Source organism: Mugil cephalus, chromosome 4 (genome assembly GCF_022458985.1).
Source record: "Mugil cephalus isolate CIBA_MC_2020 chromosome 4, CIBA_Mcephalus_1.1, whole genome shotgun sequence".
Lineage (NCBI taxonomy): Eukaryota > Metazoa > Chordata > Actinopteri > Mugiliformes > Mugilidae > Mugil > Mugil cephalus.
The window spans coordinates 29,025,582-29,048,675 of NC_061773.1; the positions used below are offsets into that span (position 1 = coordinate 29,025,582).

The 23,094-nt window shown below is 42.3% G+C and overlaps 2 protein-coding genes across 3 annotated transcripts in view; both read right to left on the reverse strand.

The window, feature by feature from the left end:
• The window catches only part of LOC125006440 (metabotropic glutamate receptor 7), a 99,258-nt gene extending 98,025 nt beyond the window's left edge, over positions 1 to 1,233 (reverse strand). For both annotated transcript variants that reach the window (XM_047582478.1, XM_047582479.1), the window contains exon 1: positions 162 to 1,233. In XM_047582478.1, coding sequence (XP_047438434.1) covers positions 162 to 656 — 495 coding nt within the window. In that variant the 5' untranslated portion in view covers positions 657 to 1,233. The remainder of the gene's footprint in view (positions 1 to 161) is intronic.
• Positions 1 to 23,094, reverse strand: part of LOC125006460 (nuclear factor 7, ovary-like) — a 1,183,669-nt gene that overhangs the window by 114,155 nt on the left and 1,046,420 nt on the right. The gene's annotated exons all lie outside the window — the stretch shown is intronic.

The window sequence follows — 23,094 nt, forward strand, 5'->3', positions numbered from 1 at the left end:
AACTCTGCAGCTTCTAGTTCGAGTCGACATGACACCAGCCCCTGAACCAGCTCCAGCACAAACATGGACACACTCTGGGGGGAATCCGCTGGAGAAAGGACTCCACAGGTGGAAGACCAGACCTCAGTGAGCACCTGGTCTCAGACAGGAGCGGGTCCTACCTGGAAGAGTCGCAGGATGTTGGCCACCATGATGGACACCGAGCTGGCCGACGCTCCTATCACCCCCACAACTTTCTCGGGCTTAACGAACACTGGCGGCTCTCCGTTAGTGCACCTGACATCCGAGGTGTCCTTCTGGATCAGCGCCTGGACGAAAGTCAGAGACTGCTCCAGCGCGTACGTGTCCCGGGAGCAGGTGTCCAGGACGCGGGCGCCCAGGGTGACGTTGGGCAGCAGCTCGTCATCGCCGTTGATCTGGTCCAGGGCGTACATCATCGCCTCCAGCCGGTGGATGCCGTTCTCCTTCTTGATATCCCCGCACGGCATCCCCGGAACCCCCCTGGCGTGCACCGGGAAAAGCCCCCCCAGCGTCACGTCGCCCTCCACACGGATCGAGTGCGGCGCGTAAATCTCCTGAGAGCCTGCCAGGTCCAGAAGAGCCTGGATCATCCACAGCACCCGGAACCAGAGAGCGGGTTTGAGTTGGGGGTCCATGGCTGGTTCCGCTCCCTCCCCTCCGACACTTCAGTCACGCTCCGACCGGGAAAAAACGCAGAAGCTCCACGAGTCTCCAGGCACTTCGGGCTTGTTTGAAGAATCCAGCCGTTCATTCATTCACTCCCGCCTCCTCCTCCTCCTCCTCCTCGTTCTCCTCTGAGCTCGGAGTAAAACCCAGTCAGGGTGTTGGGCTGCTGTAATCCCGCAGGTGGAGCCCAGACCTCGGAACCACGGACTCAGCAGCGCATCATCCCTCTGAGGTGTGCGCAGAGCTGCTGCCGCACTCCGCGGCCGCCGCCGCCGCCGCTTGTTGCTCGAGGAGCCATCCCAGGATTTTAGAGGAGGGAAGAAAGGAGCGCAGCATCCCCCCGTTCCTCTGGCAGGGACGAGTCAAACCCACCCAGAAACCCACCGGTGACACAGCGTGGACGCACCTGAGGACCAGCGGCAGTAGCGCTAGTAGTTTAAACCCAAACCATGAAGACACGATGGACACCCCCCCGGGGTGAGCCGGTCAACAGTCTCCTGTCCTGTCCTATCAGAGGAACCCGAGGAAGGGACGGACGTCAGGGTTCCATAGAGGAATAGGAGGAACCAGAACTGGAAGCGCTCTCTCTCTCTCTCTCTCTCTCTCTCTCTCTCTCTCTCTCTCTCTCTCCCCCCCCCCCCCCCCCCATCCCCCCACCCCTCCACCCACGCAGGTTTCGTTTGTGTCTAATTGTCAGTGAAGCTGCTGCAAAAACAAGAACGAATCGAAAAAAATAAAAATAAAAATCAAGAATGACTGCATCCTCTGAGAAAAAGAATGGAAGAGAAGAGCAGACTGTAAAAAAGAAAAAACTCCAGGTCTCTTTCTTTACTCAGTGGTGCATCCAGCTCCTGAGTGGCCCTGGGGGGCATGGGGGGCCCTGGGGGTATTCAGTCATCACTCAGTTTACATCCACAGTTTAATGGAGCTTTGCTCAAAATTTAACTTTCTGAATGTGTCCTTGTCTCAGTTTACATGCAGCAGAGAAAATCAAATAACTTTCAGGGAACATGTTCTCCTCCTCCACACTAGGAGGCGATAGGTGTCTTTTCAGCGGGATAATGCCACATTAATACGGCCTCTTTCCAGTTGACCTATTACATCATATAATAAACAACGACATTTAAACAACAACCAGATGGAGAATAGTTCAGCTTTTTAATCTCATACATAATGTGGCTCTACTCATTGTTCAGATAGATGGCGCTATCCCTCCCTCCCTCTGGTTCTTCTACCAGCTCTGTTTACCTTCATATACAGCGACCAGATTTCGTGGATGTTTATGTTCCAGAGTCATACACCAACACAGGGATTGTGGAGCATGAATACACGGAATTTCCAGTTAAAGTCTCATCATCTTATTATCTCATGTCTTAGTGAGATAAGGAGAATATCTGATATTAGTCGGAGTAACGTGTTTACATGCACTTAAGTTGTCCAGTTAAAGCCGCTTTAAGGTAATAATTAGTTTTGCATGTGAACGGGACATGCACTGATGATGACGGGGATGAAGAAGACTTTAAAGCTGGTCTACTATGTTTCTGCTCATTTAGGATTTTGTGTCTTTTAACTCTGTTTTCTCTCTTTGCTTTCAGGGTAAATGTCACTGCACTTGAACGTCATTGTTTTACTGGATTTTAATCACTCATTCATTCATTCATTCATTAATTAATTCATTCATTCATTCATTCATCTGTAACCAGGATTCATGGTTGTATCCATTCAGAGTTTGATGTTTAGACTGTTTAGAATCAGAGAAACATCCATCATTGATTTTCTAAATGAAAGATTCCCTCTGGGCCTCTCATCGTCTGAAGTCACCGTAAACCTTTTTCACTGGAGCGTAATAATCTTATCCAATCCACAATGAGCGACGTTTCACCACCTTCCTGTCAGCTCAACCTTCGAGGAAATGAAAAATGAGCCTCCATCGTCACAAGGAAAAAAATCAGTTTTGAACACCGACGGCTTCAGTCAGAGTCCAGCGCTGGAGGATACTCACCGAGCCGAGACACGTCTGATCCACGACTCAGACAAAACTCCAAACGCTTTGTGTTTGATTCCAGAGGAAAATGCTTTCTGTGCAAATCTGTTCCCACACTACAACATAATTGAACTGTGGTATTGAATTTCTCTCACACACTGCACTCAGTTATCGCAGAGAAAATAATGAAGTGCTCACTTCAACAATCACTGCTGCCAGACTCTGAGCAGCACAGGACGCTGCTGAGCTGCTATGCTAATTAGCTGTCAGAGGAGGTCACATGGTCCAAAGCGCAAGGTTCAGCTACAAGTCACCGAGACGCTGAAAAGACGTCATTAAAGGTTACATGGTTCAGAAACTACAGGTCACATGATGTGTCCAAACGCAAGAAAGAAAATTAGAAAACACACATATTTAATATGTATTTTAGTTTGTGCCTTTCTGAGACGTGACGTTACTGGTTTACTCGTTACTCTCTCAGTTTTCCGCCATAAAAACGTTATGTTTCCAGTCACATTCTACAAAGCTACTAAATATTTGTATTTTTACCATGAAAACCAACTAAAACAGTTGGTGAATGTCTGATCAACTAATGAATCTAATGGGTAAATGCATTTAGTAGAAAATGTGTTTTCCACATTTTTTGCTGTTGCCCATTAGCTGATTGAATGTATTTAGTGTTTATTTCCCAGAAGCAGAAACAGCTGGCTCAGATTCATGCAGCGTATCTGGTCCAGCGTCAGTGAAGCGTCTCCACATCATGAGCGCTGTCTCGGTTGGTTAGTGCTGCAGATTAAATAAACATACACATGTAGGTGATTCCATCTCCATGCGTCTCTGCAGCAGCTCAGAGAAAGGTCCGAGGAAACAGCCGTAACAAGATGTCCCTGACTGACATGGAGTCTGGTTTTACTTCGTGGTTCTGCCGCATATAAGAAAGAAACAAGTGTCAGCAAATGACAGACAGAAACACGAGCCTCTACTCATCCCTCCATGTGTAGAATATAAAACAGCATCAGTCTGCCTCCTGCAGGAAACAAAGCTCAAAGAACAATCCTGCTTTCTTGCAGCTCCGCTAATTCCTTTGAATGTTGGCAGCGTTTTTCCATAATGAAAAAAAATGTTCATCATGGCTTTTTTGGTATTTGTCAGAAAGAACCACATAGAGATTATTAAAGAGTGTCAGAAGTGTAAAGGAACCTTACAGAGACTCCATGTCTGTTTGGGGGACATGATGTCTAACCCGTCCACGTCTCACTGCCTCCGCCTGCCCAGGAATGCAGATGTGTTTCCTGGTTTGTTCCCGGCTGAGCCGTTAATTGACGCGGTCAGGATGCCGACACACCACGTCCACTTCAGAGAAGTCGAGTCGACAAGAGGCCGACTGATCAAACACTCGGCATCGCCCCACGTCAGCTCCTGACTTCAGAGGAAAGTTGCTCTTGAACGTCTCACAAAGACATTGACAACTTGATGTGACTTTGAGGAAGTGCCGTCAGTGTTTATCAAACAGGGAACTGGTGGCAGCAGATTATTTTCACCTTGTGTTGCTGGGATCAATTCAACAAAGCACTAATGGTTCTCAGCTTGGTTTGCATGGACAGACTCTGTCAGCAGGAACTATTCACATCATTCACTTCAGTAAAACACTTTTTACAGACAGATCTGCAGCCACATACAGTCAGCTAGTGTTTCCCAACCTGAGGGTCGGGCTCCTCTGAAGGATCATGGCATAAAACAGAGGGACTGTGAGCTGATGGATGGATGGATGGATGGATGGATGGATGGATGGATGGATGGATGGATCCTGTAGATAATCAGGTATAGAGCATCCTAACACAGTTGCAGGACTCCGTTGGTAAAACAAATAAATCAAATGACAGTGAGACATTTCTGAATATATACATGTTTAAAATATAAAGCTTTGATGTGTGATGATGAACGTTGTCTTTTTTTTTTTTTTTGTTAAAAAAAGAATGAAGTTAAATTAAAGTTAAATAAAAAATATCGTGATTTCTTTTCTTTGTTTCAGTTTATCAGCGGGCAACAAACAGACAACCACAGAACACAAACAACAACTGCAGCACATTAAAAATGTACCTCATGTCCTCCTGTAATGATGATGATGAAACGTGAAGCATCAGCAGAAATGTAGTTCTGACGGTATTATTTTTTAAATGAAGGGTTGTGGTGAACCCAGTGAAATGTTCTCCAGCCTGAATGAACCCACACAGTGGAAGATGATGACTTTTCACGTAACAGCATCTTAAGATGAGGAATTTCATAAGCAGAGGGGGAAAGAAAAGTTCTGTCATTTGACCTGATGAAAGACGAAATTCACACGTCTCCCCGCAGCTTCATAGAAAGCTGACTCTCACATGGATGATGTTAAAGGATTGTTTTCACTCTCACTGAAAGGAAGCTCATAACAAAGTGTAATCTTTAATGAGCCACCCAAGATTGAATCTTCATTAATAGATATTGTTTAAAGGTTTATTATTCATTGGTTACTCAAAGGATTCATCAACCAAAAAAAATCAATGAAAGATGAATCAATAAAACATTCAATAAAAGTCATAGAAACATCATTACACATCATTTCCTGTCAATTTCTTTTACAACAGACACGATAGCAGTCTCTAAATAGCTAGCGTCTCTGACGGCGGCCATTTTGTTCTAAATCAAGAAGCCGTAAATGACTACTTTTACCACATTTATCAGAATCAGGTTTAGTGGATCATTGTATACGTCACATCCCAGGAATCTGGTAACTTCTCTCTTGTACAAAAACACACAACTTAAATAAGCGTAAAAAATAAATCTTGACCAATGTAACAGCAGATATATCCAATGATCTGGTTTGTACAGTAAGTATATACAATTAATGCAGTTAATGCTCCGCCCACATAATCTGATTGGCCCAACAGATCTATGTTGGAACATAATCAGTTCCTAATGGAGAGACTCCAGATGAAACATGTGTAGGCGAAGGGATGTTGGTGTTGCTTCCCTGAAAATTAAATATTTCATACTAGAAAGAAAGTACGTTCTTTTTGTTTTTCTATTATGTGTCATCACATATACAGTAGCTGTCAGTCTTTTATGTTAACCAGAACAAGCAACGCCACCATGGTGTAGATAGGACATAAAAGCTAATAACATCTAGAAACCATCGAATGATGAAACACTAAACCTCAGCTTGACCACAACCACTTTACAAAAAATAATTCAATGTAGTTTCAGACCAGGGAATAAAATACTGAATTCAGTAGAAGAGTCTGATCTGTGTTGTAGACAAACCAGACATCAGTTCGAGATGGTGAAAATGGAAAGAGGAATCACCTGTACTTGAACCCCAACAAACCCAGTACCAGGTTCATCAAAGCATCAGTGGGTTGGTCACATGACAGCGTGGGTGGTGTTTTTAATTACTATACTATACTATACTATACTATACTATACTATACTGAACATCTGTCCAATGCTGTGGTACTGGGTGGCACAGCTCAGGAGGTGAATCAGGAGGTCCGTTGTGTCCTTGGGCAAAACACTTGAGGTGTATGATTGTGAGAGATGTTGGTGGTGGTCGGAGAGCCACGTTTCGTCAGCCTGCCCCACGGCAGCTGTGACAACTGAGGTAGTTCACCACCACCAGGGTGTGACTGTGTGAGTGAATGAACAATGCAAGCAATTGTAAAGCGACTTTGAGTGTCTTTGATAAAAACGCTATATAAAACCAGTGCATTACTATTATTTAAGAAGTGTGTGTATTTATAAGAAAATAAGAGGGGATCTAAATTAGACCTAACAGTACCCACAATCCACTTTGTCCACGCTGCCATGTTGAGCTTATTAGAAACTTAAACCAGCTGAAATTAGCCAGAACCAGCTAAGTTAAACTTAAATCTGTTAATCTTGTGGTAAACATTTAACATAAACATAAAGCAACTAAAGCTCCAGAAACTCCTGCCAAACATAAATGGATTCTCTGGTCGTTCATGTGTTTGTAGCTGACTGCTGCTAGTAGATGTCCCCGTCTCCCAGGCAGGAAGTAGGAAACAGACAGTAAAACCATGTCTCATGTAATATGTCTGTGAAGGGTCTCGGTCATCCACGTCAGGAGAAGATATGTGTCATGTATGGATGGAGCTAGCCCTTCTCCTATTTGAAAACAAAACACCATCAACGAACCACGCTGCTCCATCTGGTCTGCTCCAAAGGTTTCAATGCTCCATTGGTCCAGATTAGTTCAACTTGGTGCCAACTACTTCACATCACCAAATGTTTTTATCTCTGGTTGTTTGTTCCAAACCTTTAGTTTCAGTTCACTTTACAGTAAACAGGTGTGAGTAGAGACTCAGAAGCAGGAAAAGCAGAGTGAGTTAGAGAGGCTTTAGACTCAGCCAGTGCCTGAATGAGTGAGACTTTCTTCTTCTTTCTGTTTTTATCTGCAGACCTCCAGCTCTTTCCTCAAGAAGCACTTATCAGCGAGTCCCTGCTGACGAGATTATTCAGACTGCGCTCTGTCAGAGATATCAGGTGCCAATTACTGCTGTTCTCTGTCTTTTTGCACCTAATTATACACAAAGAATTCAACCTCCTGAGTCTGAATGAAAACCAGGATCACCCTCTGACTCGGCCTCCCATGGGAGAGGGAAGAGGATGTCTGTGTGGGCTGCTGGAGATATTACTGCATTTATTTCAGCTTAAAACAGAAAAACAGACACTGAACACAGAGACTGAGACACCAACAACCAGGTTTCCACAGGTTTGTCCCACTTTCTTGATTCTGTCAAGACACAACTAGTAAGCACCAAACTTTATTAGGAATAAAGTCCTGAGGATATTACGAAGACAACCAACCAGCACTAAATATTTCCACTTCTGTCAAAGATCTTTGCTCATTACGAAGCTGCAGAGCTCCATGTGAATTATAGAAACAGGTGCAAATAAATCCTTTCACCTCTTCTATAGCAGAGTTTTATTTTATGAGCTCTTCATATTCATGTGTAAAGTCATAAAAGCTGCAAAACGACTGTAGTCAGGACAATATTTACCATCCACTGAGAGAGAAGGATTTACTTTAACACATCCAGTGTTTGACTGTGTCTACTGAAAATATTTTATTTTATTTTTTTATTTCACGCAAAACCTTTTCAAAGATCACCAATACATACACAACATGGCTCTAAATATCAGATCAGTGTTTTAACTTCAGTGAGATGAAGCAATGAATGAAAATGGAGATCATTCAGTCATTTAATGACAAGAAGCGCTCCTCCGTCCGCCAGGCCAGGAAGTAAACTGATCAGAGGGGACTGGTGAAGCCAGCTGAAAGGAGGTTGGTGGAAAATCCAGTTTAACACACAACTGAAATTCATTCCACAATGCAACAGCAGGGAGGAGCTACGCAAGATACGCCTGGTGCTTTCCCTTCAGTTTAACTTATATATGAACATGTAAGACAAACATGGAACAATACAAAGACATATACATGGACCACAGTTACTGAACAATATGCTAACACACATCAGCAAGACTTAGAGTGTCAACTGGCCCTGAGGAAACACAAATACAGTAATAATACAGGAAATACAGTAAAATATGCTAAAAATAAAGAGCTGAAGTGACACAAGACACAGACATCTCTCAGGAGGTATCAGATATAAAACCAACAGCAGTGAAAATTAAGGTGTGGTAGCAGCCACAGCTACATGTCTGACATCGCTACCTCCCTTTAGCAGCATTCAACGCACAAATAGAAGGAAGAACTAAGGAATATTGGTAGCTGTAGTGAAGGCCAGATAGAAGGAGCCTGCACTCAGAATTAAGTGGATGAGAATCATTTGAGTGAACAGACAGAGCTTTTAAGAGCACCTGTCTAGTAAAGATGGGATCTAGGTTCTGCAGTTGGATGCCAATTACCTTAGAAGCTACTTTCACAATTTTCCCAAGAGAATTCTTATCTATGATAAACAGATTACTGTACCAACAGATAAGCCCCAAAGATGTTCAGAAATCACAATCACCATGTCATATCTCGTTGTATCACATCGTAATGTCCATGTTGTTATAGTGTCATAGCAGGTCTTATGGTATCGTAACGTATTGTTAGCATGCTGCATCATATCGTAATATAAGATATTGAGTTGAATATTGTAAACTATCACATCATATAGTATCTCTTACCGTAAGTAGAGCAGTCTTGAGACGATTTGTATTGTTATTGGCGCTATATAAATAAAACTGAATTGAGTTGAATTGAATTAAAGTGAAAGTCACATTCTGGAGTCGTCTTTTGACTCAAATCCTGAACTACATCCCAACAACTCCAATTAGAACCTTCTCTTGACCAGATCTGTGATTATCAGGAAGCTTTTCCCAGAAAAACTAAAACTCTCCACGTTTTGAGTTTTTTGGGGATTTTTTCTACTTGGCAGCGTCTCAACTCGTCACTGAAGTCTGAGTCTCATGATCTTCCAGATAAAAACATGCTGTGTCCTCTCTCCCATTAAAACAATGTGAAATCAATAGAAGTGAGACGCTGGAGTCATTTTCTCCACCTGCTGCGTAATTTAGAAAAATACCCCAAAAGGTTTGTTTGTTTTATTAAACACAGAATACAGAAAAAAAGTCTTTTACTTTTGGAATAATTAATAAATGTGTTCATCTGAGCGTGACTGTGATGCAGGCAGAGGCCGTATTTATCTAAAGAAACATTCATCAAAGGATGAAGGAGTCATTTAGTCCTTTCAATGTCTGTTATTATAATATGTGGTGGAAGCTGATACGTGATGTGATATGTTATTTGTTCACGATGGAGAATCCATGACCATAGTTTGTGGTGATCACATATTTTAGTAAAGTAGCTTTAAACTGAGATAAACTGATGTAACATTACATGTGCAGTACGTTGCAGATGTTCATCCTCCCTGATATCTCTTTCCTAAATCATTCTGATTATTATCATCATCTCAGATTAAAGGACACTTAGGTCGAGCTGAGGATGTTTGCTTGATTCTAAATGTTCCATGTTGAATCAGTCAGGCCTCACAGGGTTTGGTTTAAAGAGAAGATGAACAGTGATTAAATGTCTTGTTAATCATGTAGACTCTATAATTAACTGTCGTTACTGGGGCTGCTTAGTGTGACTGGTCAGCTGGATGAAATGAATCCTGTTTCTGTGATACTTGGACTCACTTTGTCATCGTCACTTCACTCAAAATTAGATTTTTGTTTCTGTGTTAACAGTCGAGATTTTTAAGCAACATTCAAAAGGATCAGGAAAGATCTGGATGGAAAAACACAATGTGGAACCAGCCTCAAATTATGAGGTTCTAGGAGGTTAATATCACACAAAAGACCAAATAAACCAAGACCATCTCCAGAGCCATCAGGTATCTGTGGACCCTGGTCTCTGTGGACTCTCATCTCTATGGACCCTGGTCTCTGTGGACTCTCATCTCTGTGGACCCTGGTCTCTGTGGACCCTGGTCACTGTGGATACTCTCTATGTATAGGTCAGACTTCAGAAACACTGTGTTTGATTAATCAGTAATGAACTAAAATAAATATCTTCTAGATCAGAGACTAGAAACCACCCTGATGGTAATGACATCATTCTGAACTCATCCATCAACCCCTGGACTAGACCTGGACTAGACCTGGACCAGACCTGGACCAGACCTGGACCCAGAGTTTCTAGAAATACCACAGAGCTCACATGTTCTCCAAAGGTTCTAGTGAAATAGAACCAGGCCCACTCTCCATCTGGACGCTTTATTTATCCTGGACACCACCAGATAGGTTTGCAGTGTGAAAGACTGTTTTGTTGGAGCTGGTGTGAAGTTATTAGTCTTGAAGCTTGAAGACAGGCCAGACTTTACCAATCCTAGTTTCTTGGTTACAGAAAGTCGTTCTGGAGTCTCTTTGTTGGGAACTGATTATGTTCTAGTTTTTGTTGTGTGTCCTGCTCTGTTGACACTGGTTGAATGTTAGCATACTGAGCTTGTAAGAGTTTCCTGTTATTGTAGCTTTAATAATGGCTTTTCCTGTTTCCTCTTCTGAATAATGAGGTCAGACTTCTGCCACCTGCTGGTATGAAGAGTTATTTCCTCTGAGGTGTAGAACGTCTGTACCAGCTGGTCGCTGGCTGCGTTCAGGTGAAGGGTTTTGGTGTTGTTACAACCCGGCTCGTTTTGAAGAGCAGTAACATGTAATTGAGATAGGAAATGAGGTGGAAGCGACACTGGACAGGCTCTGGTTAAAGTCAGGTGTTTAACCTGAGAGGGCACAAGGAAATATAACAAAAAGAGTACACAAAGTGAAGTTGAAAGGATTGCAATACAAAAACTCTAAATACTTTCTAACAACAATGAGGCAAACTGATGACTGGTCCACAGTCGCCCTGAACTGTGGGCACACAAGCTTTTTAAATGCAGCTGGGGTTGACTGATGACGCCATGAAACAGCAGCCAGGAAGGAGGTGGTCTCAGCTCCAGAAGGACCCAGAATCACACAGCTGGATCCGCATAACCGGCAGAATCGGTCCACGCTAAATGGCAGCCAGCAGCGGCCCTAACAGTGTGGATAAAGAAGGAGATGACTACTCTCTCTGCCCACGCAATATTTTATTGTGTAGTGAAGTTGTTGGTAGTGTGTGCTGTAGAGAGATGTATACATTATTTTAACTTTATTACATATACTTATAACTACAGATATGAAGCACTATAGATGAAGTCAAAACTCATTATGCATCACTAACACATTTAGCAAAGCAAAGTAGTTATGATGCATCATAAAACTAACAAGTGACTAGGCAGATATTGACATATTTATAATGCACTATTCAGATTAAAATTATAATCATTCATAACCAGTTGTCATAATGCATCATGAAGTTGGTTATGACGACTTGTGAATATGTATAGATGGTAATAATGACCATTATAATGCTTTATAGACACCTTATAAAACATTATGAGTGCATTCATAGGGCATTATAAATACAACCTTCATAGAGAGTGTTACCAAGTTGTTCTGGAGATTAACGTGGTGATGGACAGAGGAGTTACAGTAGGTCATAGACGTCATCCGAGAACCGTGGAGTTGAATTAGTTTCCAGCTAAATTCAGTTAAGTTTAACAATGTCTTCATCTCTTAGTGTCACGTAATTCGTTGCTCTGGTTGGAGGACCATCCCGTTGATACTGAGGTATTTTATGAATCAAAACCAGATGGAGAGTTACAGATTCTGATTCTGAGAAGATTTAAGTTTCAGTTTCTGCCTTTTAGAATCTTGATGTTCCATCATCTTTGTAGCTGACAGACGTGTGCCACAGTAGGGTGGATGGACAGCTGCTGTAAACATGAACACACCTGACTGGTGTATAACTGACACCTAAAGAAAAGAAAACAGTGATCCATTTTGGCCTTATGACAGCGAGCTGCACTGCTAGCTTCTCTTCTGCTAATATTGCTTGAGTGCCTCGATTGACGGGTCTAGTGTGGTACTCTGTGTGAAATGGTGGCTGTTCAGACAGCTCCTGTATCACTGAATGAGTGAATCAGAATCAGAATCTCTTTATTGGCCAAGTGTACAATGTACACAGGAATTTAACCTGGTGTCAACAGCGCCACATAACATTAAATAAAAGTTAAAGTAACAGGAAAAAATAAGAAAGAAGTAATAAAGGGCGAGTGAAGGGATTCATGAAAATGTGCACTTAAATATTAAATTCAAGTTGTCTGGGAAAATTGTGGTGCAAAATTTGAAAAATATTTAAAAAATCATAATCAGCCAAAGATTTTGCAATCCCAGTGCAGTACCTCCATGGACCCCTAGGGGTCACGAACCCCCTTTTGAAGACCAATGCTCTAGTGGACAGTAGAGGAACTGCTTTTTGCTGAAGCTACCTCAAGTAAAAGACCAACAAAGGTAATGTTTATGGTTTTAGGACCAGCTGAAGGGTTTTCTTCTTAAACTAAACTGAGGAAAAAGCAGAAAATCCTTTTGAATCTATTAATTATCCAGTTTGTGCCTGAATAAAAAACACATAATGTATTATTGATTTAATTTAAACTGATGAACTCTTGAAACAAACAGTATATATATATTTCCAGATCTGGATGTGTTCATATCTGGAGCTAACCAGGTGTACTAGAATGCATTTCAAATAGGCATCTGTTTGAGTCCGGCATCCAGCTGGAGGATGTTCTGGAGGGTTCTTCTCATCTTAGCCTAAAATACACAACACATCTCTGTGAAGTTTGTCCCAAAGTCTCATGACCTAAGCTGATTTCTGTGTCGATCAGAAGGCTCCTGTAGTCTGATGATACATCGCTGTTCTTTCTCCTGGTTGGTACTGATCCTGCCAATCATCCAACAGCAGGACACAAAACAACCACAGAGACATGGAGGAGACAGGAACTGAAGAGTAACAGGGTGGGATTCATGGCCGTCGTGGGTTTGCCTCCTCAGCACTGAGGCTGAACAGTGCTGTGTACACGAAATGACTGGACTGTGTAAAATCCCTCGTAATCCTCCTAGGTTTTAACAACGAGGGCCTGACTGGAACGTCGTCCGTACAATGTTAAGGAGTTTATGTTACATGTCCATGTGAAATCCCTGAGCCCCAGCGGTAATTAGCAAAAACACCACTCATCTGGGTTTTAATATCCTGAGCTCTCGTCTGCAGCCAGCTACCAGGAAATGCAGTTTATTTCATTCTCTGCCTCTCATTAATCTGCTTCCATTAATTATTTTTATGCTCAAGACTGAAGCTCCAAAGTAAACGTGGACCTAAATAGAACACAAATAAAGCCTGCACCATGCGCTTCATAGTTAATGTAGAATCACGGGGATAAACTCCACAGAAGAAAATAAAAACTAGATCAGTTATATTTGTTGTCAGATATTTTAGTTGTGATAAAATATTGAGACTGGAGATGAAATTCTGACGTGATGAATGAAGAATTCAAAGTTTTAAAGTCTGATATTTTAGAGGCTTTAGTAAAACCCCACAGCGTGCTGTATGACTGGCTGGTAGTTAACCAGGGCTTCAGTTCAGTCCCGTGTGTGAATAAAATGTTAATTACTGTAGTTTCCTGCACATTTCATCCATTTCTTTATTCCTAATGCAGCACACTGACTTGTTTCAGGTTGTTTTTGTCTTCAGTGTCATGAATGACTCTGAGTTCCTGGAGGTGAAACGTTTATTTCTCTTTACGCTGTGTTCAGGAAACACCTCCGACCTGCACAAGTCTCTCTCTGCTGCTTTTCTTCTGTCCTTCACCTCTGAGACACAAGCTGTAATCAGCAGCAGCTAAGGCTCTCTAACCACATGATTATTCTCTAATATTATATTTAAATGTTGGAACGAGTGCCCTGCAATTAAAGCTGGCCCTTGCTGGGTTATTCTGAACAAGTCAAATGAATAGTGTGACGTCTCCTCTGAGAGCTCCTTCTAAACGCCGATTTCATTTCCTCTCACTCTCAGCTTCTCGTTGGTGTTATTCCACATTTATGAGAGAATAATTATTAACTTAACGGACAAAACTCACAATAACTCAAAGTTAAAGCACAAACCTTAAACCTCTCTCTGAAAAGAAAGACAAATGGTAAAACAGCTTCTTAATTTGACGAAAGGACAAAACGCCCCCAGTAGTACCAAAGTCAATAAGGATCAATTGATTTTCTTTTGAAACCAAATGATATTTGAACAAGCGTTATTTATATAGCGCTTTTCATGAAAAATAGTTGCTTTTGATAAAAGATGAATCATCTTTAGAGTTCAGGTTAAAAAGTAATAAATGAAATCAAATAATAATCTGGAATCATCTCTGCTGGTTACTATCAGGTTTCAGTGAAATGGCGGCAGAGGTGGAGAGCATGAAGTTAGGATGAGCCACAAAAAAACAGACATAAAGCAGAACCATCCTTTAAACCTGGGTGAACAGGGCAGAGGAAAACCAGGTTTGCTCTGTGCTGCCTGTGTGAACAGATGAAGGGATGAAATCCTGACGTCATGCTGTGCTGCACATTAAAGGATGGAGGCCACATGGGTGCGAGTGTGGAGCGCCAACACTTCACATGCATAATTAAAACTGAAAGGTTTCACTTCCTCACAATGACACAGAGAACACTTTAGCAGAGCTCTGCCGCTAAACTCTGTTCAGGCTTTAAGCGCTCACCTGGGAAGTTTTTAATTAGAGCTCCAGCAGCATGCAGCCGTGATGCCTTGCTCAAAGGAACAATAAACTGCTGTTTGATGAAGGTTTGTAGTAATTTAACAAAGGAGATGTGGAATGATTCAGAGTGCAGTAGTGGATGAGTTGGACGTACTGTACTTTCAGCTGTTCAGCAAATATTTTAATCGTAGCTGCTAGAGAAAACCTGCAGAATCTCATTTTCTTCTGGACACCAGTCAATCCAGACACAGTCCTCAACACAACAAGATGTGAAGATCTGAACCACCTGGAAGGGATCGGAGCAGAAAACTGATCTCATCTCAGCCCATGTGTAAAGCAGAAAGAAATGAAGAAACAATTGAATATGAGGAGGCTGTGTATGATTCATCATGTTGATTATTTCCTCAGTAACTCCTCTTTATTTCCTCTTCATCATCAGAGATGTTTGTTTCTCAGCAGTGACCTGAGTCCTCTGAGGATGGAAGAAGCTTCCAGGGTTCAGGTCTAATCTGAGACTTTGTCTCTAAAATAAAAGAAGAACTTGGTGTGAGAGTTTTTCCAGCGTGTTCCGGAATCTGCATCATCTCCCTAAACAATGACTCACCAGAAAGATGAACCCAAAGCCAATAGTACCAAGCTGGTTCAGAGGTCTGGATGCATACAGCTCCACACCGTGTGATGATCCAAGCCAGCAACATCATTATTGAGCAGCTTCTAAAGCGTTCTCCTCATGCAGAGCGGTTATAGTAACAGTGCTGTGATTTGCTAAGAGGAGGACGGCTTAAACCAGCTCCTACATGAATGAAGGCTGGTCTTAGAGTAGAGTCAGTAAACAGAAAGCCTTCACTGAATAAGACTCCAGATAATTACCTCGTCACATCAGTCAAAGGGTTGCTTTTATTTCCTCTTTGCATTAGTGTTGTGAAAGCATCGACTACAAGATGCATTAGTCCATCCTTATTTTCTGGTTCAGGCAGTTACTGTCAAATTGACCTTTTCATGGTTGTTAAATTATTATTTCTGAGGAGAAATCAATGGCTGGCATTTGTTTGGCTGCACAAAGTCGATATGTGATCTACGGGCTGACCCTAATAACTGCAGCTTTAACATCAGGGACTGCTCACATTATCTTAATCTCACATGGAAAACACTCAAGGCCATTTAATGTTTCCTCCTTTTATCTGAGAAATGTTTTGAACTGTGAAAATGCCTCTGATGCTGACAGTGAATATCTCCGCTCTGGAATCAAAAAGCAATCATAACCTGAAAATGGTCCAAACATAATTTACTACCACCTGCTGTGATGAGGCGAACTGACTGAGATGTGATTGTTGCATGGCAGGAATGTACAGTTCAATTTGAGGGTCTTTTAGCCTTGATTGTTGATTGATTATTTGCATAAAATCTCAAAGATGATTTAAATATTGCAGTGAATGGAAGACAAACTGAGAGTCAACAAAATAAATGGACCTCTCTCTGTCTGATGCATGATGCTGCTACCACCATGCCTCACTGTAGGCCTGACATCTGGGGTTACTGGGTGTAGATTGACTTCCTGGTTCCTCCTCTAATCCACCTTCATCCTCTAATTTTCCAAGTGTCAATTTCCACCAATCAGAGCGCTGTCCTCATCAGGAGTGTTGGTTAAAAGCTTCATCCAGTCGTGGGGTGTGGAGAATGTCTTGGCTTATTGTCATTTGTTCTTAAAAATGTGGTGGATGGTTGATTGTCTTGATTAGAGTTTTTCTGGAACTTTTCTTATTGCCATCTGCCGCTTATCTAGTACTTGATACTTGAACTCCTCCACTTGGGGCAGGACCTCCTGCCAAACCCGGAGTGGGAAAACTGAGGACCATGGCGTCAGACTTGGAGGTGTTGATCCTCATCTCAGCCGCTTCACACTCGCTGAGTATGAGCTGGAGGTCGTAGTTTGATGAAGCTAAGAGGACCACATCCTCCACAAAAAGCAGCCAGACTCACCAGACTGCCCTCCACCACCCAGCTGCTCCTAGAAATTCTGTCTATAAAAGTTGGGAACAGAACCAGTGAAATGGGAAAACCCTGGAGGAGTCCAACCCTCACTAGGAACGAGTCCGACTTACAGCCAGCTACATGGACCAAACTCGCACTCCTTTAGTCCACTTTTGTGAAAAGATGTTTTAAATTCTGTTATATTCTATTTTGTGTTGGAGCTGAGGAACGGTTAAAGCGGTTTGTTTTCAGCAGATCCAGACCTTTTGTTTTGACATAAAAATATTTCCTCAGTTGTCTGATTTCCTCTGACAGGTCCAAAACAGTTTCTGTGCAAAGAGACTGCACAGACTAGATGGGTTCCAGGGGTTCTAGGATTATCTGCCAGGGTTCGTTCACCTCCTTCCCTAGTTCACCTCGCCAAGCAGATTTCAAGTGTTTCAGGTCGTCGTATATATTTTGGACAGAACTCCATGACTGCGTGGGTAGAAACATTAGAGCTCAGAACTCTTCTGTACTGGATCTCAGTGAGAAGGAGAATGCGATGAAGACACATTTAGTAACATGATGAACTGCTTTTGGATGAGATATCTTGTCCTGTCTCATAGAAGAAACGTAAGATTTATGATTGCCTCCGAGTTCCCTGTCAGAAAACAACACTGTGTTTGAGAATCTCTGCGACACTAATTAAGGATCAGTTCATCCTGTGAGCCAGACTGGTAAAGCTGACTCCTTAGCCGTCATTTTCTGACAAAGCTCAGTGAGTCAGAGTCCGTCCTCTTGATGCTGTCAATCAATGAGAGAAACGTGACTGCTTTTAATTCCACTTTAATTACGAAGAACACAGCTTTATCTCTGCCACTGTGTACAGGTGAGGCACTTACAGGACACTCACGGAGGACAGCATTCATTATTTAAAATGTCAGATTCTGGCACAGAACTGATGTGAAATGACACAATTCTGGTTTAAGGTCAAACAACCTGGTTCTGGTGTAAGGTGCTGAGTGTCTTTGTCCATCAAACCATGGCTGCTGAGTGGATAACATTAACATCAGCCAATGTGAGAGAGGCCTTTAGCTGCTTGGAAGTTCCCCTGGGTTCCTCTGGTTCCTCTCCCACTATGATGGAGTGATGTTTGTTGGTGGACCACTCCTGTGGAGGGGAACAGTCGTCTTCAATCTGTCTGACTCTGTGGATTATTTGTGGCTTCCAGACTCTTTAGAGATGGTTGTGGAACCTTTTCCAGCCTGATGAGCAACAACAACTCTTTTTCTGAGCTCCTCACAAAGCTCCTTTCATCTGTTACCATAGACAGACAGATAGATAGATAGATAGATAGATAGATAGATAGATAGACAGACAGACAGACAGACAGACAGATAGATAGATAGATAGTGCCTCACATTCACTTCGCAGATTCAGCTCTGACGACTAAACGTCCCGACTACACATAAAAGGAAGGAAAGACAACGTTGCACCCTCCTCCTCCTCCTTCTCCTCCTCCTCCTCGGTCTCCTCTGTGTTTGTGTGAACTGATACCTAATGGCAGTGGAGTGACTGTGAAGACGAAGCCTGCAAAACAACAACAACAACAACATATATGTCTCTGGAGTTGCCATGACGACCATGTCAGAGCCCACGAGGTGCGATGGGACCTTCTGTAGCAGTGCGGCATCTTCCTCCTCCACCTCCTTCTCCTCCTCCTCTGTTGGATTTTTCCCACATTTTCTCTGTGACAGAAGCTGTTTCACTAAACCTGGGTCACATGACAAGCGCCAATAAACGGAGTAAACGTCAGAACATGAATAATCTCATCCTACTATGTCTTACTATTCTGGGCAGTGAAATTGGAAATGATGGAATGTGAACGAGCTCCAAAGCTCAGGCCAATAAAAAGTCCATCAGGTTCATTTATCAGAACAATCATTTCATTGTGTCAGGCAGAGGTTGCACTAGACTTTTTGTTTGTCATTTTGACTGACAGGGTCATAAAAATCCCGTCATAATCTATTTTTACCGGTCACTTTATTTTTTTAAATGATAAATGAATAATGACATGTTCAATAGCATTTAATTTTAATTCGTGTTTAATTAATATTCACTCCAAACAAGCTGAACAAATAATCCACACATCAAGCATAAGAATATGTAACTTTTTCTGTGTAACAAAATATGTAACACAAACGACTGACTTCGTGGCCCCAGTAGCTACACATGAACAACGAATAATGAAATATGAACAGTTCACCTGTGGCCTAAACGCTTCCTCCTGGTCTGCATGGACTGGAATCACGTGTCCGCTTGCGCGTAATCAAATGTTTCAGGTGGGACGGCTGCAGAGGCCGCTGTCATGAGGTTTTGGACTTTTTCCTCGGACAGACGATTTCTCATGGCTGTTTTGATGTTGTTCTGGAGACTGAATCCGGGCTCTGCTGCTGCACTGGAAACTGGAATTACAAGCGCCACTTCAGCCAAAGTTTTGAAATCAGGTAACATTTCTCCAAGTGAAGTGGTCAGAAGTCGGCAAGACTCTGTGAATGAGGAGTTTCCTGATCCTACCGCTTCAGTGGTAGGAAATCCCACAGAACAATCAACTGCCGTCACATTTTTCTTCTTTTCTATTTTTCTTCTTCTACATCCACACATCCACAATATGCTCATTGCCACCAAGTGATCAGGGGTGTGAATTGCAATCTGTCAAAATGACAGCTGGCCCTCAGATTTTTCTGTCCCAAAAAAATAAAAATAAAATAAACGATCAATGATGGAAAATATTCGGTTGACATGACCCCTGGTGCCAGGAGACGTTCAGAGAGTGAAGCAGGAGGATGAGATCCAAAAGTCAGTTTAATAAAACAGGCGCTGGACAGACAAGCCTCCAAAAACCAGAAGGACTCAGAAACTAAAAACATCCTAAAAGAATTTAAACTGGACAAACGCTGATGTCGTAAGTCTTGATTATGCAAAAGAAGAAGCTGCAACAAACAGTATCTGTATTTCACTGGTGTCTAATCAAAAGTTTTAACGGTTGCGCTCATAAAGAAGAATAAATAAGCCACTGGACAACAATGGTCCATTACTCTGGAATGTATGCCGTGTCCATGGTGTTCCCCATATTTTTTTTCTTTTTTAAGTTCTGAAATAAAACCACTAATTGAGTTAATATTTTTATCTGAAGATGTTGTTTAAGCACAGCTTGACATAATCTCAAACTGAGCATTTTAACCAAAATACCCATTGGAAAGTTGGCTAGTTAGCTGAGTACATGGTGGACATTTCGTAGAGTGGAAACAGATCTTAGTTACTAGTGCTGGTCGACGTACGTCCATCTTTACGTTAAATGGTTTGATTATTATGGTATATAATATCAGATATTTGTCTTAATTAAAGTTTACTTGTATTGTTATAATTAGGTGGGTGAAGAGGAAACAAAGTGGTCCAAAAATAATTTAAAAAACATGAGGAGATCCATAAGAAACACACAAAAAAGTAAAGAAGCAAGATGACTCAGATGAGAGGATTTTACATCTTCCTGGTGGTTTGTCTCTTGGCAGAGTTTTTTTTTTTTTTTTTTTTTTTTTGATTTTTCGTAGTCTGATTTCCAAACAGCTGCTGTAAACCAAGCCTGGTCTCACTGAACAAAGCTAGAGTCTCAGCGTGTACGACACATGGACACATTAAGAAATGAAGCTAGTCTGGATTGTTCCCAAGATCAAGAATGACCCTCCGTTGACTTCTAATGAAGTCATTTTTAATTGTAAGAGATGATTCAAATTAACCTTTACAGGCTCCCTGTCATCGGACTGACAGGACTTAACCTGAATAACACATTGTGAATAATTTCCATGAATAGAAACTTCAGTGTGAAGGAAATCGTCGTCAGAAATGCCAAGGTCAGTCTGTAATTAGAGGCTGAATCACGCCGGCTGTTGTGCAATCAAACACAGGTTCATCCACAATCAGCAGCAACGCCTGACTCGTCCTTCTGCTGACATGGCTCCTCAGAAAGCAAAAACATAAGGTCTGTCCTACAACCTGACAAATATATGGAAATATCTGGGGAGCTTTTCAAATGTGATTCACAGACACATTATGAATCAAACTGGACAAACGCTGCGTTTTCATTCCCCCTTGAAAAAAGAGACAAGTAAAATATAAAGATCGCAATAAAAAGAAAAATGATAATGGAAACACCTACATTTCTAAAAACCCCTCAAATATCACTAAAACATTTTTATGCTCTCATGAGTTGGTTTTTCAGATGTATCGATTTGGAACCATTTTTTTGTCATTTCCCTGGAGATGATGCAGGGGGTCATGTGGCCAGTTCATCTGAATCCATCTTCCTCAGTGTGGCAAGAAATTAAGAGAATTATGAGATATTATCAGATGAGACTTTACCAGAGTTACAGCTCATTCATGAAACACTTTTCAATGGAAACATGTATAAAGAGCAATTGGCTAAAATTCAGAAATATCTCTATTTTATTTCATGAAACACAGTAATGGAAACAAAGATACTAATGACTAAAGTCTTGAGTGTTCAAATGAAGATTGTGTCTGTTGATGAGCTTTCAGGGTTGTTATCATAAGGCAGATCTGTATTTGCTGGTTTGGTTAATGTACAAAAAAAAAAAAAAAAAAACTTACCTGACAGAATCAGAGCCCCAACTTTATACACGATGGTTTGCTTTAATTCAGTGGCCTAGTGGTGGTACTACACGTAATAAACACATTACAGCTATGTTGTTGTGAAAGTTAGCTTAGCATCAATGCATAACATGCCTTGCAAACCTGCTCCAGATATCTGAGACTGGGACTGTGGTTCAGCCTCCAATAAAAGGACAAGCAAACACCTCAGAAGTCAAATCCAGTCAAATTTGATTCCAAATTGGCGATGACTGTCATTAGCTCAGTATCTGCGTAGACTCCTCCTCCACAGACGAAAGCAGAGGGTGGAGCACCTCTGAAGCTGCTTCTCATTGGTCAGACTGGAGTCCATTTACTGCTTGATGTTGGTATACCCCTTTTTTTGACTATCCAGATCCTATGCTTCCCTTCCTCTGGACAGACTCTGCTAACACACCCAGTCCCCCTGTCCTGTTGTGTTGGTGTTGATTGACTGTAATCCAGAGAGTCTGGAGAAAGCAGGGTTACATTGCTATAGATTATTCATCAGGAACTATTGTTGTATTGATGGATTACTGGAATAACTGGAATCACAGCTGGTTTACACTGCAGGAGGAATGGATCAAACTTTGTCAGACAAAAACCTTCACTGCACGAAGACACAAGATTTAAAATAATCGAGAGAACAAGAGTTTGTAGGGCTAAAGCCCTAATTCTGTATAATGTGACAGTAGGACGAAGTTTAAACGAAGAAGAGATTAAAGATGAAGAAAAGGAGGAAATAAAGAACCAAAGAGGGAGTTGGGAGGTGTCTTTTTTCTTATTCCTCTGTTACTGCAGCTAGTTTCTGTCTGTGGGCTGCGTGACAGTTCCTTCCTCATCTCAGCGGGGGTGTTAGCCGTGATGTGACGAGGCTGGGGGCAGCAGCTGCGATGGCAAACGAGGAGGAGGACAAACCAGAGCAGGAGAAGAGGTGTGGATGAAAGGCTGCAAAATCAAATCTGGAAAGAGATGAATGGAGGTGAGGTGAGGGTGGGAGGGGGTTTGGAAGTAGATGAGTAAGAAAGGAAGAGGTGGAAGTCCAAATGCCGAAAGGGAGTGGATGATTTCCTGCAAACTAGCAAAGCCTGAGCTGAGTCGGTGTGAACGAGGGAAGAGAAGTCAGAGAAGAAGAGGAGGAGGAAGAAGGAGGGAGTCACAGCTTGTAGGGAGTGACGCATGAGAGAATCCTGACGAGCCTCCAGGCAGACTTCCACCAGCGGAGGGTGAATTCCTCCATGCTTCAGCCTGATGCCATGGAAACACCACGCAGAGTCAAGCTTGTGAGGCCGTGGTGACACATCAGACTCATGAGCCACGAAGCGCCACCCACCCCCAGCCGTGACCTGCCGTCCAAACTGTGCTGTGAACAAACAACGAGAGCAAAGTGGAAATGATTTCTTAGGTTTGAACCAGCAAACAGCTCCGTCCTCCTCAGGAACCCAAAGCCCCGGGAGGTTTGTGCTCTTAAACTGAAGCTCTGACCTCACGACCTGACGTCGGCCAACATCTGCTCTGCTGAAATAACCTCCGATGTGACACTAGCGCCCTGCTAGCTGCTGCCACTACCGACCCCGTGGTTTGATCTGTGTTGAG